General features: G+C 45.3%; 1 protein-coding gene across 1 annotated transcript in view; it reads left to right on the top strand.

Moving 5' to 3' along the window:
* Positions 1-14,503: 14,503 nt before the first annotated feature.
* Positions 14,504-15,884, top strand: part of CWF19L2 (CWF19 like cell cycle control factor 2) — a 77,035-nt gene continuing 75,654 nt past the window's right edge. The window contains exon 1 of the mRNA XM_083736337.1: positions 14,504-14,745. Within this exon, the coding sequence (XP_083592463.1) occupies positions 14,662-14,745 (84 nt within the window). The 5' untranslated portion in view covers positions 14,504-14,661. The remainder of the gene's footprint in view (positions 14,746-15,884) is intronic.

Here is a 15,884-nt window from a genome sequence, read left to right on the forward strand (position 1 = left end):
GTGGGGAGCCTCAAGTTTGAGGCCCAAATGCGGCCTCCCAGGTCTTTCCAGGCCAGATGCATCCAATCAACCCTCTTGCCTGCCCTAATTTAATGTTGTGGTTGGTGGTTGTTATTAGCTTTATAAACCGCCTTGCATCCCAATATCTCAGGGTGTAGCACCCTGCTTGTGGTTAACGCTTAGCTGGAATGAAATATTCAACGCAGCAATAGAGAAATTAAAATAATAATTTATTTGTCAGACAAATAAATGAGAGGCACAGTGGTATGGTTACCAAGCTCTGGCCTGGCCTCCTGCCATTCTGGCCAGCACTTATATTTCCTTAATCCAGCCCCCTTGCTCCTCCTGTGGCTGCCTCTGTCCAATCAGCCTGGTTGAAATTCCTATTGGCTGTTTGCTAGAACCAATCACAAAAGATACACCCACTTCCTTCTGTCCTTTTATGGAACACAAAGAGCTATATATTCTTCCATCTATAAATGACAAATAAGTAGTAATATATCTTACATGTGTCTCAACAAGGAATCTTAATTACCAGCTCACCTCTTGCCCTCCTTGCCCTATTGCCTTCCAAAACAGATAGTTAATCTTGAATTTTTATCTTCAACAGATGTCAAGGATCTTGAGTTCACATCAACATTGAAAGATCTCCTTCATTTGAAGGTTTCTAAACAAAAAGCCTGACAACTATATATCAGGAGTGCTCTATGGCGTCTCCTGTCTGGCAGGGGGCTAGGCTGGTGGCTGACTTAATTTCAGGATAGTTAAAACTCTTACAACTATATGAAATAAGAATCTAGCATTTCTTAAATCCTTTGCATAATTACATTTAAGCCAATATATTTAATACATTATCATAGGTAGCCTTTTAAAAGGAATAAGGCCTTTGTAAAGTAAAAAAGGAACTCAGTAAAAAAAAAACAGCTTCAAAAGAAGCCTCTTCAGTTTACACCCCTCCTTTCACCCCTCCTTTCCAGCCAGCTGCTTTCCCATTAGCTCTTCCCAACATTTATTGCCCTTTAACTCTCTCAGTTTAAAAAAAAGAAACAGCTTTAAAAGATTTCCTTAAAATGCTCTCTTTTTCTGCCAGCTAGATGCCTCTCCATTGCTCTTGGCCTTTTTAACCTTAGGAAGAAGATATGGCTCATTTTACTGGGAGGCACATGGTATCATTTTATTATTTACTCATTCCTAATTATGTTTATCTCTGCTATAAATCAGGGGGCCCCTTGTCTAGGAGGAAAAAACATTGCCAAGGCCTTTTAGGCAGCTGGTCTTTTGCCTGGCATGAAACATTTGAAAATCTTTAAGATACAGGCCCTGATTGAAATATATAAGCTTTGATAAAAAATGCAGGCTTATGATTAGATGCCTCAAGGGCAGTTCCCAGGATAAAAATATAAGGAAAAACACTAGTAAACATAGGGCTTTTTCCCAGCTGGAACTTGCTGAAACTCAGTTTTGCCACCTCCCAGGTGGGAGCCATTGCCATTCTAAGAGAACAAAGGAGACGTTCATGGCGAGTTTGAACTGTAGAGTATTAGTTTCTGACTGGGTGAAAATTGTCCTTGAACTCTGATAATGCCACTTGCTTGTCTGCACTGGGGAATAAGAGAGTTGCGCAAGGGTGTGCAGGAACTAAGCAGCTGTGAAAAGGTAAAATTTACCATGATCACTCTGCCCCTGGCCCCGCCCATCACTGACATGGGACCCTGGAAGATTGCCCCAAAAGGTAAGATGCCCTAGGGCTGAAAAGTATTTCCTACCCTGCAATATCAGTGGACTTAAGTTGTGTGTGTGTGTGGGGGGGTGTCTCCCAAGGAAAGTGCAGTTGATAACTAAGGAGGAACGAAGGGGAAGAGATAGACCAGTTAGGTACCTCCAGGAAGAAAGCAATGATAACAGCAATAATGCTGCATTATTTATAATATTTTTTCTGTGGCTTCTCTTTAATTGCATTTTTTTTTAGCTTTTTGAACAAACTATATGTGTGTGTTTTAACAGACACGAAATGAAAATAAAAGTAATGCATGAAATATGTTCTTTGATTGTTGCACATCATTTAAGGAGTTCAGGCAGAGGATAGTGCCTATTGTAATTTATAATATTTACAAAGCTTTGCAATAACAGTTTTTAAAATACAGACATTGATTTCCATTGGGCAGCTTTCCCCTGATGTAAAGCAAACGATGGGCTAATGTGAATTAACCAAACTGTTTGCTTGATTATATTCAGCTTTTCTTAAGCACTCGAAGAGAACCTGAAGAGTTCGGGAGTGGAGGCTGTGAGCTCTTATTTGCAAACCGTATAAGCTTATTTCACTTGGCTGAAAATGAAACTTCTACACCTAGATGCTAAACATGAGTCATATGCCAGATTCCTCCAAGTTTTTAGGCCAGCTTCTCCCAACCTGGTGTCCTCCAGAAGTTTTGGACTACAAATCCCAGCAGCCCCAGCTAGCATAGCCAACGCTCAGGGGTGATGGGAGTTGGGAGTTCAGTGATGCCTGCACAGCACCTCATTGGAGTAGACGTCTCCAGGCTCCCTGACTTAGCTCAGAAGAAACTAGGTCGATGGTCTTAAGTCATGGGTCACCATTCTTGCTTTTAACAGGGACATAGCTGGCTTTTGATGACCAGGGAAAGGGTACAAGATCATTCATATATTGCTGCCATGTCTGAGTTATTGGGGTATCCCTTAATAAATCAATAAATGAAATAGATAGAACATTCCCTCTGAATAGGTAAAGGGACCCCTGACCATTAGGTCCAGTCGTGGCCGACTCTGGGGTTGCGGCGCTCATCTCGCTTTATTCGCCGAGGGAGCCAGTATACAGCTTCTGGGTCATGTGGCCAGCATGACTAAGCCGCTTCTGGCGAACCAGAGCAGCGCACGGAAACGCAGTTTATTTTCCCACCAGAGCGGTACCTATTTATCTACTTGCACTTTGACATGCTTTCAAACTGCTAGGTTGGCAGGAGCAGGGACCGAGCAACGGGAGCTCACCCCGTCACAGGGATTCGAACCGCCAACCTTCTGATCGGCAAGCCCTAGGCTCTGTGGTTTAACCCACAGCACCACCTGTATCCCGGGGTGCCACTTAATAAATCAATAAATGAAATAAATACATAGAACATTCCCTCTGAATAGCCTTTCCTTTTTTTTTCCCAGGGAAAGGTCCTGCACTGCCCTCTTAGACTGAGTGGTGTGTATAAATTTATGAGAATAAAAAGTTGCCAATGGAGGAGAATGGGAAAATTCACTACCTGGTGGAGAAAGGGGAAGTGGGGAGGATGGGTAGATGGGTTGAAGGTGAAAGAGAGAGAGCTGCACATTATAAGGTGAGGCACTAGCCTGCAGAAGAGCAGGGAGGCCAGGAGAAGGTGCAAAGAGAGAACTGGGTTAATGCAGCCGCTGCAGCCGCTGTGGGTTAATGGCACCAGATAAATGAGCATGACAGTGGGAAGCTGAGACAAATGGCAGCCAATTAAATGGAGTCAGTCCAGTGGAATGGGAACAGAGATGGGAGCAATTAAAATAAATGACCATGGTAGATATTAAATATAGCACAGAAGCACAGCCATCACTCTGCATGGCAGCAGGAAACCGAGAGGCTGCTCAAGTAGGTTAGAAGCAGACAGTTGCAAATGTCCGCAGACGTTCTAGCTAGAGGCTGAAAAGGGACATCGGGGGCTGATTCTGAAAACCCTTGCACACTTTTGTGCAAAATCCGGTGTCACTATGAAAATCAACGATTTAGTATGGCCCTGCCTGGGAAAGATGCAGAATTGCCCAGTAGTTTGTGATGGCAATTGGAACTCTATGGGTAAACTGGGTTTTAGATTACGTACATCTGCATTCTCCAACCATTTAAAAAACTATTAAACTATTGATTTTGTGCTTCAAACAGAAGCTTGATATGCAGAAGTCAGCAGGTGCAACTTAAAAACAAAAATGTTAGAGAGAGATAAAGGTAAATGGACTCCTGACTGTTAGGTCCAGTCGTGACCAACTCTGGGGTTGCGGCGCTCATCTCACTTTATTGGCCGAGGGCGCTGGCTTACAGTTCCCGGGTCATGTGGCCAGCATGACTAAGCCATTTATGGCGAACCAGAGCAGCACACGGAAACGCCGTTTACCTTCCCGCCAGAGCGGTACCTATTTATCTACATGCACTTTGACGTGCTTTCGAACTGCTAGGGACCAAGCAAAGGGAGCTCACCCCATTGAGGAGATTCGAACCGCCGATCTTCTGATCGGCAAGCCCTAGGCTCTGTGGTTTAACCCTCAGCGCCACCCACGTTCCACCAGCTGAGAAGTAGTCAGCCCCATATAACAGTCAGACAAGATAACAGAAGTAAAAAATAAAGCATAAGAACCTAAGAACTACCTGCTGGATCAGGCCAATGGCCCATCTTGTCCGACATCCTGTTCTCACAGTGGCCTATGGAAAACGCTCATGCAGAACCCGAAGACAAGAGCGCTCTGCCCTCCTGTGGTCTCCAGCAACTAGTATTCAGGAGCATTGCTGCCTCTGACTGCAGATCCCATTAAAAGGCTCAGGCTGGCATGAACAAGGCCTAAGCACTCCAAAATTTAGATAAAGTACTCTGCCAAGCAAACTGTGAAATATGAAGTAAGAAGGACAACATTTGGATTAGCTGAAATTCAGATAAATGGTGCAGCTTGTTTATGAATTCTGGGATGACCTTTCTAACGTAACGAAAGCAAAATGATAGTGATGGTTCATTATGACAGTATTGCTTGCAAAGTTCATTGTCACCACCTGCAGACTACAGTGGTACAGTCTCCATCACAGCCAGGCAGGATTGGTGGGGAGGATCTGTAGAACATCAAGACCCCTATTGGTGGTAGGTTCCAGAGGAATCCAGCCAGCTTCTGTGAGGAGGGGAGGGCCTATATATTGTCAAACGCACCTCCTGGAAATCTTCCGAAACTGAGAAAGTTGCAGAAAGGAGCAGCCAAAATGAACAGAACATTTGTGCAACATTTGTGACATTTTAGTTTAGAAGAAAGGCAAGGTGGGGAAGGGGAAGGACACGCAATAGAAGGGTGTAAAGCAATGCATGGTTTGGAGAAAATGAACAGAAATATGTTTTGCTCCCTCTTACGTAATCCTAGAACCTGGGACCACCCAGTGAAGCTAGATATTGGAACATTCAGGACAAAGACATCTTCACTGCTGGAAACCCCAGGAGGCGAAAGTGTACTGTTGGGTGCAGATCCTGCTTGAGAGCTTCTCACAGGCATCTGGCTGGCCAATTTTAGAACAGGATGCTTGACTAGATGGACCATTGACCAGCAGGATGCTCTTATGCTGCAATCACCTATAAAGTGGGCATTTATCCCCAGTTTTAGGCCAGGTCTATCTTTTCCCTTGCTGGTGTTCTTGCTTGAATAGCAGTCAGTGGTACAGTATTGGTTTTGAATGTGTTCTACTGCAAGTTGCTGTGAGATTACTTTTTTGTAAAAGAAAAATTAATATGTAGAATCAATCAATCAATTAACAAACCTTGCAGGGTTGCCCTGGAACCTCTCACCGATAGGGGAACTGAGGTGAGCAGGTATTGTTGTTAACTGGTGTTGCAAGTCAATCACATTATATGGGGTAGGGGGGATTGGGTTGTTTTTGTTTTTATTATGTATTTTGTGGTTTTATATCTTGATTTTATTCTGTGAACTGCCCTGAGACCCCCGGGTATAGGGCGGTATATAAATTCAATTAATAATAATAATAATAATAATAATAATAATAATAATTCATTCTTTTCCTTGCCACTTTGTTTGTAGGCCAGTGCTATGTTTCACAACATGCTGTGGGAAAAGACAGGTCGTCCATCACTGCGTTAATTTGATGAGCATACTGATTCACTTATCTGGAATTATCCCATTAGCAAGAGCCTTATGTCATTAACAAGAGCCATAATTTCATTCTGTTGCACAGATAATCAAATTGCACTGTTAATTAATATACAGCTTCTAGGCCTAGTTCTGCATATGCAGCTTCTCATTTATTGCACTGTATCCTTTTTTTTAAAAAAAGAAAAAACTTTAAATATATTATCATAGCTAAATCCAAGCAAGGACCCCCCCCCCCAATTGCTGACTTTCACAGGGGTGGGGGGAAGAGCTTCTTGCAAGATCTCAGGTGGACTTAGGTGGCCTCCAAGAACCATTCCAACTCTTATTACTCTGTGTGTGGAACTCCATCTGTCATAGCTGGCAGTAGAAGCCAGATCCATAGTTTCATGGTGTAAGACCCTGACCACTATTGGTCAGAGGAGAGCTCCAAAGACTCCCCAGGTGGACTTGATTGGATCCCTGAAACTCCAAAATGATGACCCCAATAGAGGCTTCAATGGAGGTAAAGGCCTAGCAATCGGGAAGAACTCCTTCCCTGGCTCCCAATAATGGAGCTCTGTCCTTGGACCTAGAACCACCTTCCACAGCAGAATGGCTTCCTCCTTTACCTTGTCATGTTCAAGCTGCAGGAGGCACTTCAGCACTGTCAGAGTACTCACCTATTGTGCTGGTCACGTGGGTTAACCATGAGGTGAGGTCCGAATCCAGTCTGAGGTCGAGGGTGCAGTATGGAGGCAGTCCATCAAAGCTGAAGCGGGGTCCAAGGCAGGGAGTCAGGTGAGGTCAGGAACTCTGGCAGAAAAGCAGGACAGGGTGCAGGCAGGAACTGTCTACCAACAGTGTTGCTCCCACAACTTGGGACTGGGGCTGGCTGGCTTTTATCTGCCCCGAGGCATAGGGTGGCCCCAGTCCACAGGTGACTCGCCTCTCCTGGCCTGGAGGCGAGCACTCCTCCTGTGGGAACTTAGTTCCCTCCGCCTCTCTGCCCTGAGCCTCTGCAGCTCAGGAGAGGCTGGAGGGTTACCCGACCCAAAAGCAACCTCAGCTTCCCCTGACGGGGCTGCGAGTGGAGCACCTGCAGGCAATGGGTCCTCCATCACCTCAGGAGCCAGAGCAGACTCAGCTGGTGCTTGCACCTGAGGATCCAGCACAGGTGAGGACCCTTCAGGCTCAAGCCCCTGCCCCGGCTCAGCTGGTTCTGGAGGCGGGGAACCCTGTGCAGGCTAGGATTCCTCAGGTTCAGCCTACGAGTCCAAATCCCAGGCCATCATACCTGGGATTTCTCTAGGGAAATAGCGCTTGGAACCCATGTAGCTGAAAGATTGCCTGCTTCCTTATATGCCTGCCCAGGCTTTGAGGTCATTGGGGGATGCCATTCCCACAGTTCTGCAGTTCTCTGAGATGTAGCATGTAGTGACTAGCCAGAGGGCATTCTCAACAGTGGCCCCTCAACTCCTATCTCAGCTGTGACCAGCACCAACACTAATAGGGTTCTGATGCCAGGTAAAAAACATGGCTGTTCACCCAAGTATTTGGCCTAAGGGGTGTCACTCACATGGCTTATATTGTTAGCACATTGTTTGATTTTATATGAAGTTGCATTACATTAATTTTTGTTTTGTTTTATTTTTTATGTTGTTTCTTGCTCTGGGATTGTGTGAACAATAAGAGCGGGTTATAATTTACATCAGTCAAGGTCTGCAGGACTTCACGATGTTGGTCAGCTCCTGACTAGTGCTGGAGCAACATTCCTAGTTACCATCTGAAGAATCTACATTCAGCCTAATTCAGAACCTTATTCTGCAAGGGAGCTTTCCATGGTCCTGACACTCAGCTGTCTGACTGCACCTTGACTTGGTTTGCATGAATACCATTCCTGGTAGTTCTAGCCTTTACAGGAGACACATTTTACACTCCATGAATTAAAATGTTAGATGATCCTACTTAAATTGGTCCCTGTGCATACAGCAGGGATGACTACATGGGCCAGAACCTTATCAGAATTGGCCTTGTGGACCAAATTTGAGAGGTGGGCAGGGCTGCTCACCGGTCAATCACCTGGCAGCTCAATGACACCAGCTGATATGATGCTTTGAAGTCCCCAGGTCCTGCACACCAGCTATTACTAGCCCATTGTAGTAATGCCATCTGATTGATAGGCGAGTATGGTTTGCAAAAAAAAAAGTGATTAGAACACTATGAACCCATACCCAGGGTGCATCCTCTGCTGGTATAATTAATGTGTAATGCATCATATTAAGGCATTATATTTAATGCGGCATGTGTAGGAACTAGGACATGACACCCATTTAACAGGTAACACTACACAGGTAAGTTTCTTTTTAGATAGGCTGCTAATCCCAATAAACAAAGGAAGATGGGGTACCCATGTATAGGGTTGCCTTTCAACAAGAGATACAGAAATTAATAGCAATTCTTCATATTCTTGTATCCTCACAAAGAAAACTACAAGAACTGAAGTTGGAACTGCATTGCTGAATCTAACACACATCTGTTCAAAAGTAAGCTCCCTTAAGTTCAATGGGAGTTACTCCCAGGTAAGTGGATCCTTAAGGGATGATTAGAGAAAAACAAAAACCAATTAAATAAGAGGAAATTCTGCTTGCTGGGTAAATGTTCTAGGGTATATTTTTTTCTGGTGTGAACTTTGTAGATTTCTTTATAGCTAAATATCTATCCTAGCACAGAGATTATGTTAAAAACCTGATACAGGGCTGTTAGCGTTATTCCCTAACAATGACTATCTGAAACCATCTGGTGTGTGAAATTTTGATCCATCTGTTTAAATGTTACAGTGGAGGCATTTACGTATGAGGTCCTGCCCTCTGGATTGTGAAGATGTTGGCCTCGCGCTCCTGTGTGCATAGCAGTGCCTGAGACTCACACACATTTCTCACAATCGGTGACGCATAAAATGAAGCTGTGTGTATTTCAAAAATGTTTTTGCTGCTGAAGGCTTTAAACAATTCAGCCACTTCAATCTATGGTCTCTCCCGCAATAGTGCGTTTCCCTGCAGCTGACCATAAACAGCCTAAAAATTACAAAGTTGAAGGACCTGAACTTGCTTTTCTTAAAGCTCCTGGCACAATAGTGTCTGGATGTCAACATGTGAGGTTCCTTGCTCTGGACCCAAAGAGGATTTGTGTGTCTACATTTTGCACAGAAAGGAAAAATTTCACCAGGTGTAGCTTTTGCAATGACAGGATAAGCCATATTAGGCACTGTCAGGACTGCCGCTAGGTCCCAGCTCACAGAGGACCAACGCCCAGTGGATGTTATATAAAAAAGTCTTTATTAAAGTTTAGTTTCCATTTCCAAGCTCTGGGCGCGCAGACCCACGTCTCGACGCTAGACCGGCTAAGTCCCCTCTGACTCACTGCTCCACCCACACCAGTTTAAGATTCTAGCCCGGCTCCACCTCCTACGCTGCTCTTTCCTTCGCTGGGTCTTTCTGCCCTCTGGGGTTCCCTCCTTCCTGGACTCCTCTGACGCTGAGCCTCCTGAGTCTTGCCCCTCCCTCCGGTGGGCTTTAGGACCTGGCTCCCTTTCTGGGCTCCCTGCTGTGCCGCGCTCCTGTACATTTGAACTTGGTGCGCGCGCCCAGCCGGTGACTTTCCTTCTGACCGTTTCCCCGCTTCCTGATGTGGGCGTTGCCAAACCTGACTCCTCTCCTCCCTCTGGTGGTGAGGACACTGGTCCCGACTCCTGGGACTCCCCCTCCCCACTGCGCTCTGGTGGAGAAGCTGGTCCTGATTTCCAACTGCTGCTCAGGGACTCCCCGCTAGCCCCTTCCTCCTGGGGCTTCCCCCCTGGAGCCCCCTTCGCTCTGGCCACCGGCGCTCCCTTCTGTGAGTCCTCCGATTCGCTAGAGAGGCTTGTGGAATAACTCTGGCCACTGTCACTGCCTGCGCCTCCCTCGTACTCCTCCTCCTCACTCTCCATTTGCTCCCCCTCCTGTGTCTCTCCTTCTGAACCCCTGACAGGCACGTTTCTCCCCCTTTGATTCAACTCTTACTGGTACAGAAGGTCTGTCTAGTTGGGACCATAATGGGGCACTAATATGTATGTACACAGATCCATTTTTTCCTGTAGACTCTTTTGCACTTTCGTCCACCCACGTTAACATTCAATTTTATATCCATCTTGATGTTTCATGTCTATGCTAGGGGACAGGGCTTGATGGGATGTATTCACATGGTATAATCTTGTCCTGTCCCATCAATTATCACTTCCCCACCTTCCAATTCATTTTCTGCACACCTTCATTCATTCATTTAAAAATGAGTATCCAGCAGTTCTAGAAACCCAAACTCCACTGTGGGGATGTAGGCAGGTATTTGCTTACCTGTGCATCCACACCTTTAAATTTTTTTTTAAAAATGTTTTGCCACTGGAATTGTGCAATAACAAACTTCTGCCAAAGCAAATGCCTCAAACGTGCTTCACTTGCTTCGCAGTGGACAAAATGGAGGGGTAGGTATTTATAGGGAGACAGGAAAGAAAGAAAGAAAGAAAGAAAGAAAGAAAGAAAGAAAGAAAGAAAGAAAGGGAGCAATGATTGCAAGGATAATGGGTTGTATTCAACATAGCATTAAGCAGATTGTTCTATTGTTGCAAGGATTTTCCTTGTGCAATGGAATGATCTCCCTCTTTCCTCCCCTGTATACACTTCCTAAACCTATTCTGGGTTTGCCCACGCCTCCCAGCCACAAAAGGAAATTTTGTGGCTGGGTTGAGGGTATGCACAAGGGGAAAGGGAAGGGGGGGAAACCCATTTGCACTAGTGCCAATCCTTTCACTAGGACAACAATTTAGTTGACTATCACCCAATGGTAATAAAAAAGTGTGCACCACTTCACCTCCTCCTCCTCCTGCTTCGTACATCTTCAACACATGCACTAACACAGAAAAGAATGGGAGAGGGCCAGCCACCAGTTCTGTTCATTTTTGGGGGCTTGCTAGCACAGATTCCCCACTCATAGGAACATAGGGAGCTGCCTTATGCAAGTTAGATCATTGGGCTGCCCAGCTAAGTATTGTCTACACTGACTGACAGCGGCTCTCTAGGGTTTCAGGCAGGGATCTCTCCCTGCCCTACCTGGAGATGCTGAAAACTGAGCCTGGTGCTTTCTGCATGCAATGCTGTTGCTTTACCATGGAACTAGAGCTCACATGTCCAGCAATGTGCAAAGCAGGGGAGCTGGGTGGTTATTGGTTGTTCGTATGATTTCTCAGTAAAGGTAAAGGGACCCCTGACCATTAGCTCCAGTCGTGGCCTGGGGTTGCGGCGCTCATCTCACTTTATTAGCCGAGGGAGCCGGCGTACAGCTTCCGGGTCATGTGGCCAGCATGACTAAGCCACTTCTGGCAAACCAGAGCAGCGCATGGAAACGCAGTTTACCTTCTCGCTGGAACAGTACCTATTTATCTACATGCTTCTGTGAACTGCTAGGTTGGCAGGAGTAGGAACCGAGCAACAGGAGCTCACCCCATCGCAGGGATTCAAACCACCAACCTTCTGATCGGCAAGCCCTAGGCTCTACTGAGGGTCTACTACTCTACTACTAGGCTCTACTACTAGGCTCTACTACTGTTTAACCCACAGCGCCACCCCCGTCCCATGATTTCTCAATAGACTAACTCTATTTTTTATTTTGGTCAAGACATAAAATAGCCCCAGTTGAATCCAAGGGATCATTTTCAAAAGCAAAGAGACTGATTTGAGAAACAGAGCATTCTCAGAAACAAACAGAATTAGATGAAGCCCATTTTTGGTCTCCAGAGCTGCCATTTCCCATAACACCCTGTCCTACCACTTTCTGTCTCATGGGTTATGGCGTTTTTGCTCTCTGAATACTGAATTACGTCTGGAGTTCAGATTGAGAGCTCATACAGCAATATCCAGGCTTTACCCATTAAATTTCAGCTTTCGTCGTCATTGTCTCAAACAAAGCACAAGCTCCCCGAGCAAAAAGAGGGAGAAGCATTTCCCTCCCGCCTTTGACACCCTGGTGAAACCTCCCTTTTTGTAGGAGCTGCTCCCCACAATGCCCCTGCTCGCAGATACTGAATAATATTTCTTCCTCCTGGCCTTTTATTTTTTTAAAAAAGAGAATGATTGCCTTTTCTGTGAATAACGTTGCGCATGGCACTGAAGGAGGCATGTGCAATCACTCATTGTGGAAATTGCCAGTGGTTCATGCTGAGAGCACATAAAACTCTCAGCTAAATGGGAAATGGTGACTCATACTGCAAAGGTTAATGCCTCCCTGTTGGAGTTCAGTTATGGGGAGCAATGTCACTAGAGACCATTGTCTTTTATTAACATGGCTGTTCCTCCCAGTAGGAAGGATTATAGAGCAAAGGTGAGCAAAACGTCACCCTCTTGTAAACATGAATCTATACTTAGGCAAGATTTTTAAAACAGGCAGTTGAAATAATGCCCTCTCCCTCCCCTTTATCTTTTTATATTATTAAAAATGCTTTTCCTATGGTTATTAGAGAGCCTGAGGGAAGACTTGCAGGACATTTTTCCCCTTCAAAAATGACATAAGTAGGATTAACCATCTCACACTTTGACAATGCCCTTTATATTATTTTAGAAATGCAATAGGTGGGATAAATATTTGAGTGAGAGCAATCCTATTACAAGCCTGGGCCAGCTCCTCTTAAATCTTCATCATGTTGCTGATAATCGAAGCAACTATAGTATTTGTAATTACAAGAGGGCACTGCAACAAAATATGCTTCTGTTTTGGGCTCCTATCAGCCAGCTCTGCAGCCTTTCATGTTTTTTTTCTTTTCTATTCCCTGCCTCCATTTTTTTTGTCCTCCACTCCAACAGTTAGCTGGCATTCCATGACACTGAGCATGCTCAATCCTCATTGAGCTATTTGGGGTGGCTACCCCTTACCTTTAGGATTTCCTCCATGTTGGAAATAAAGCATTATCCTGGAAAAAACTGACAAGTGGGGTGCTACAGGGTTCTGTCCTGGGCCCACTGTTGTTCAAGATCTTTATAAATGACTTGGATGAAGGAATTGAGAGGATGGTCATCAAATTTGCAGATGACACTGTTATACTGTGTCCAATTCTGGGCACCACAATTTATGAAGGATGTTGACAACCTGCAATGTATGAGGAACGGCTAGAAGAGCTGGGTATGTTTAACCTGGAAAAGAGGAGAGTGAGGGGAGATATGATAGCCATCTTCAAATATCTGAAGGGCTGTCACAAGGAAGATGGAACAAGCTTGTTTTCTCCTGCTCCAGAGAGTAGGACTCAAACCAATGGCTTCAAGTTACAAGAAAGGAGAATCCGACTAAACATGAGGAAGAACTTTCTAGTAATAAGAGCTGTTCGACGCTGGACTGGTCTCCCTCGGGAGGTTGTGGACTTTCCTTCATTGGGCGTTTTTAAGCAGAGGTTGAGCAGCCATCTGTCATGTATGATCTATTTGAGATTCCTAGCACTGCAAGATGTTGGACTAGATGACTCTTGAGGTCCCTTCCAACTCTACAATTCATTGATTCCATGATCAATGCTTGCAATAAGTTACCTGAATCAGTGGAGGGTGAGAGAAAGAAAACCTGGCCCCCTCAGAACCACACTTCTAAGGAACACCTTGACTTGAAAGTAAAGTTTGTGTGGCTGCGATGGAATGGTATATAATTAGCCCTGTTACATTAACTGGGCCTCAGATGCCTAATCCAACTTCTGTGCCCACCCCCTTGTGATTAGGTGTCTAAGAGGAAATCATTTTTAAAATATGGAGTGGGAAGCAACTTCAACGTGTAATGTTACGTGTCTAAGGGTGTTTGAAGAGAAGACAAGCATCACAAGAAAATGTCAAGGGGGAAATCTAGCTTAAATATCTTGAAAGTTAACCTTTAAGGACACACACTGTAGAAACTGCTACCCTTTCAGGGGTTACTCAAGGGCACACAGTACCAACACCTCTTTTGTTGTTGTTAAAAAGTTTGGCACTTACTGCAACAACTTCATGGTGAGCACCGGCACCTATTTTTCTAGAAAAACTTTCAAAATATTTAAGCTAAATTCCACCCCCCCCCCCGCTGACATTTTCTTGTGATGCTTGTCTTCTCTTCGAACATCCTTATGTTAATAACAGCCCTGCAAGTTAGGTGAAGAGGGAGTAACAGGTCCAATATCCCCTAGTGAGCTTCATGGTTGAAATGGGGTTTTGAATCTACATCACCTCAGTCTTGGTCCAACATTGGGTGGGATGTTTTCAATGCATTTCACTTCTCCTTGGCTTTAACGTATTTATGTGAGGGGCTTTTTTTTGGTTGCAAGTCGCTTTGGGTTTTGCCTTGCGCAAGAAAAAAAAAGCGACTAACAAATGTAACAAATAGTAATGAATGCCGCTGACATTATCTCCCTCTCTTTCTTTATAAAGAGAAAGGAAAACGGTAACTCCCTAATGAAGCCTTGGGCTGTTTCCTTCATTTGACCAAGGCTGGTGGCGCCTCTGCATCCAGCTGCAGGACGTCACCAGTTCGAACGCTGCCCTTGAGGCAAAAAGGGACTCCATGGCAACGCCTAGGAACACTGAGCACGCGCGAGGACGCGGGGGCGGAGACCATTGACGTAACCTTTCGCTCCTCCCTCCGTCCCTCGCTTTTTTTTACGTCGCTTCTTTACATGGTTGCGCACGCGTACTAGCGCGGGGGCGGGGCCCGGAAAGAGGGGCCGGTTTGCTTTACGGCGGCGCTCGGCGTTTTCCCTTAACAAGCATGGCGTCCGGGTTTGAAAGCGAGAGGACTCTGGCGGCGCGCAAGGAAGAGAGGCGCCGCCACCGCGAGGCGCTGCTACAGCAGGTGACGGACCGGCTCGGCTTGTCAGCCCGTTGCTGGGCCCTGTTCTCACCCCACTTCCGAAGGAACCCTCCTCCTCCTCCTCCTCCTCTCTTTCTCACTTCCCTCCGCCCCCATTCAAGCGTCGGCGGGACGTTTTTCACCCCTTTTTTGTCTTTATTGTGTAAATAACATGAGGTTCTCGCTCCCCTCACCCCCCTTCAGCCCTTGTTTTGAATCCCCCCCCCCCGGTAATAGGGCCATTTCCCTGTTTCGGAACAGCACCTCTCTGCAACTATTTTCTCGGACAACTCTGGGAAATGTAGTTCTCGGAGTGGGGCTAAGGACCCCTTTGTGGTAGTTCTGAGTACCCTTCCCAAACCGCAGGAGTCTTTGGGTGAGGAGGTGGGAGAGGAGCAATTGCAGTTAAAAATAGTGCGGGTTTGGTTTTTTGTGGGCTGCCCTCTTATATTTAGGACATCTTCATGAGGATATTTGTCTCCATCTATGAATCCTTAGGTCTTACATTTTTAAAAGTTGAATTCAGGAAGCACCCTTCATTCAAAGATCACAGGGCCAGGTTATATGTTTATCGCCTGCGCATTTATCGGCTGAACTTCTGTGGTTTCTGTGTGTGCATTTCCACGTAGGGTTCAACTAAGTGTTGCTTTGTACACCATATAGCTTTCCTACACTAAATTTACTTGTGTGAAAGAAATTGTTTGTAAATCCCCCCTTCATAATTTTGTCCAATGTGGTGAATGCACGTGCACCAAATATTTGAATTGTGTGTTAAGGATTGTTAGGAAAGGGATTAAAAACAAACTCACCGATGTCATAATGCCACCATGCACGTCTATGTTGTGACTGAACTTGAAGTGCTGTGTACAGTACTAGTTTCCACACCTCAGAATGGATGCTGGAGGGCTGGGAAATGTTCAGAAAAGCACAAGCAATATAAGGATAGCTTTGGTTGATTGTCGGTTGGTTCTGTGGGATTTATCCTTTGGGGGGGATATTCAGTAGAGATTGATCTTGTCATACATTCTGTTTCACATCTATATGAAGCTGTTGGGAGCTGTCATCAGCGAATCTGGGGATGTTGACATCCAACTTTATATTTATTACTTGCTTTACTCATAAAAGTGACTCAAAGTGACTTA

The sequence above is a fragment of the Podarcis gaigeae genome, assembly GCF_964106915.1.
Source record: "Podarcis gaigeae genome assembly, chromosome: 4".
Lineage (NCBI taxonomy): Eukaryota > Metazoa > Chordata > Lepidosauria > Squamata > Lacertidae > Podarcis > Podarcis gaigeae.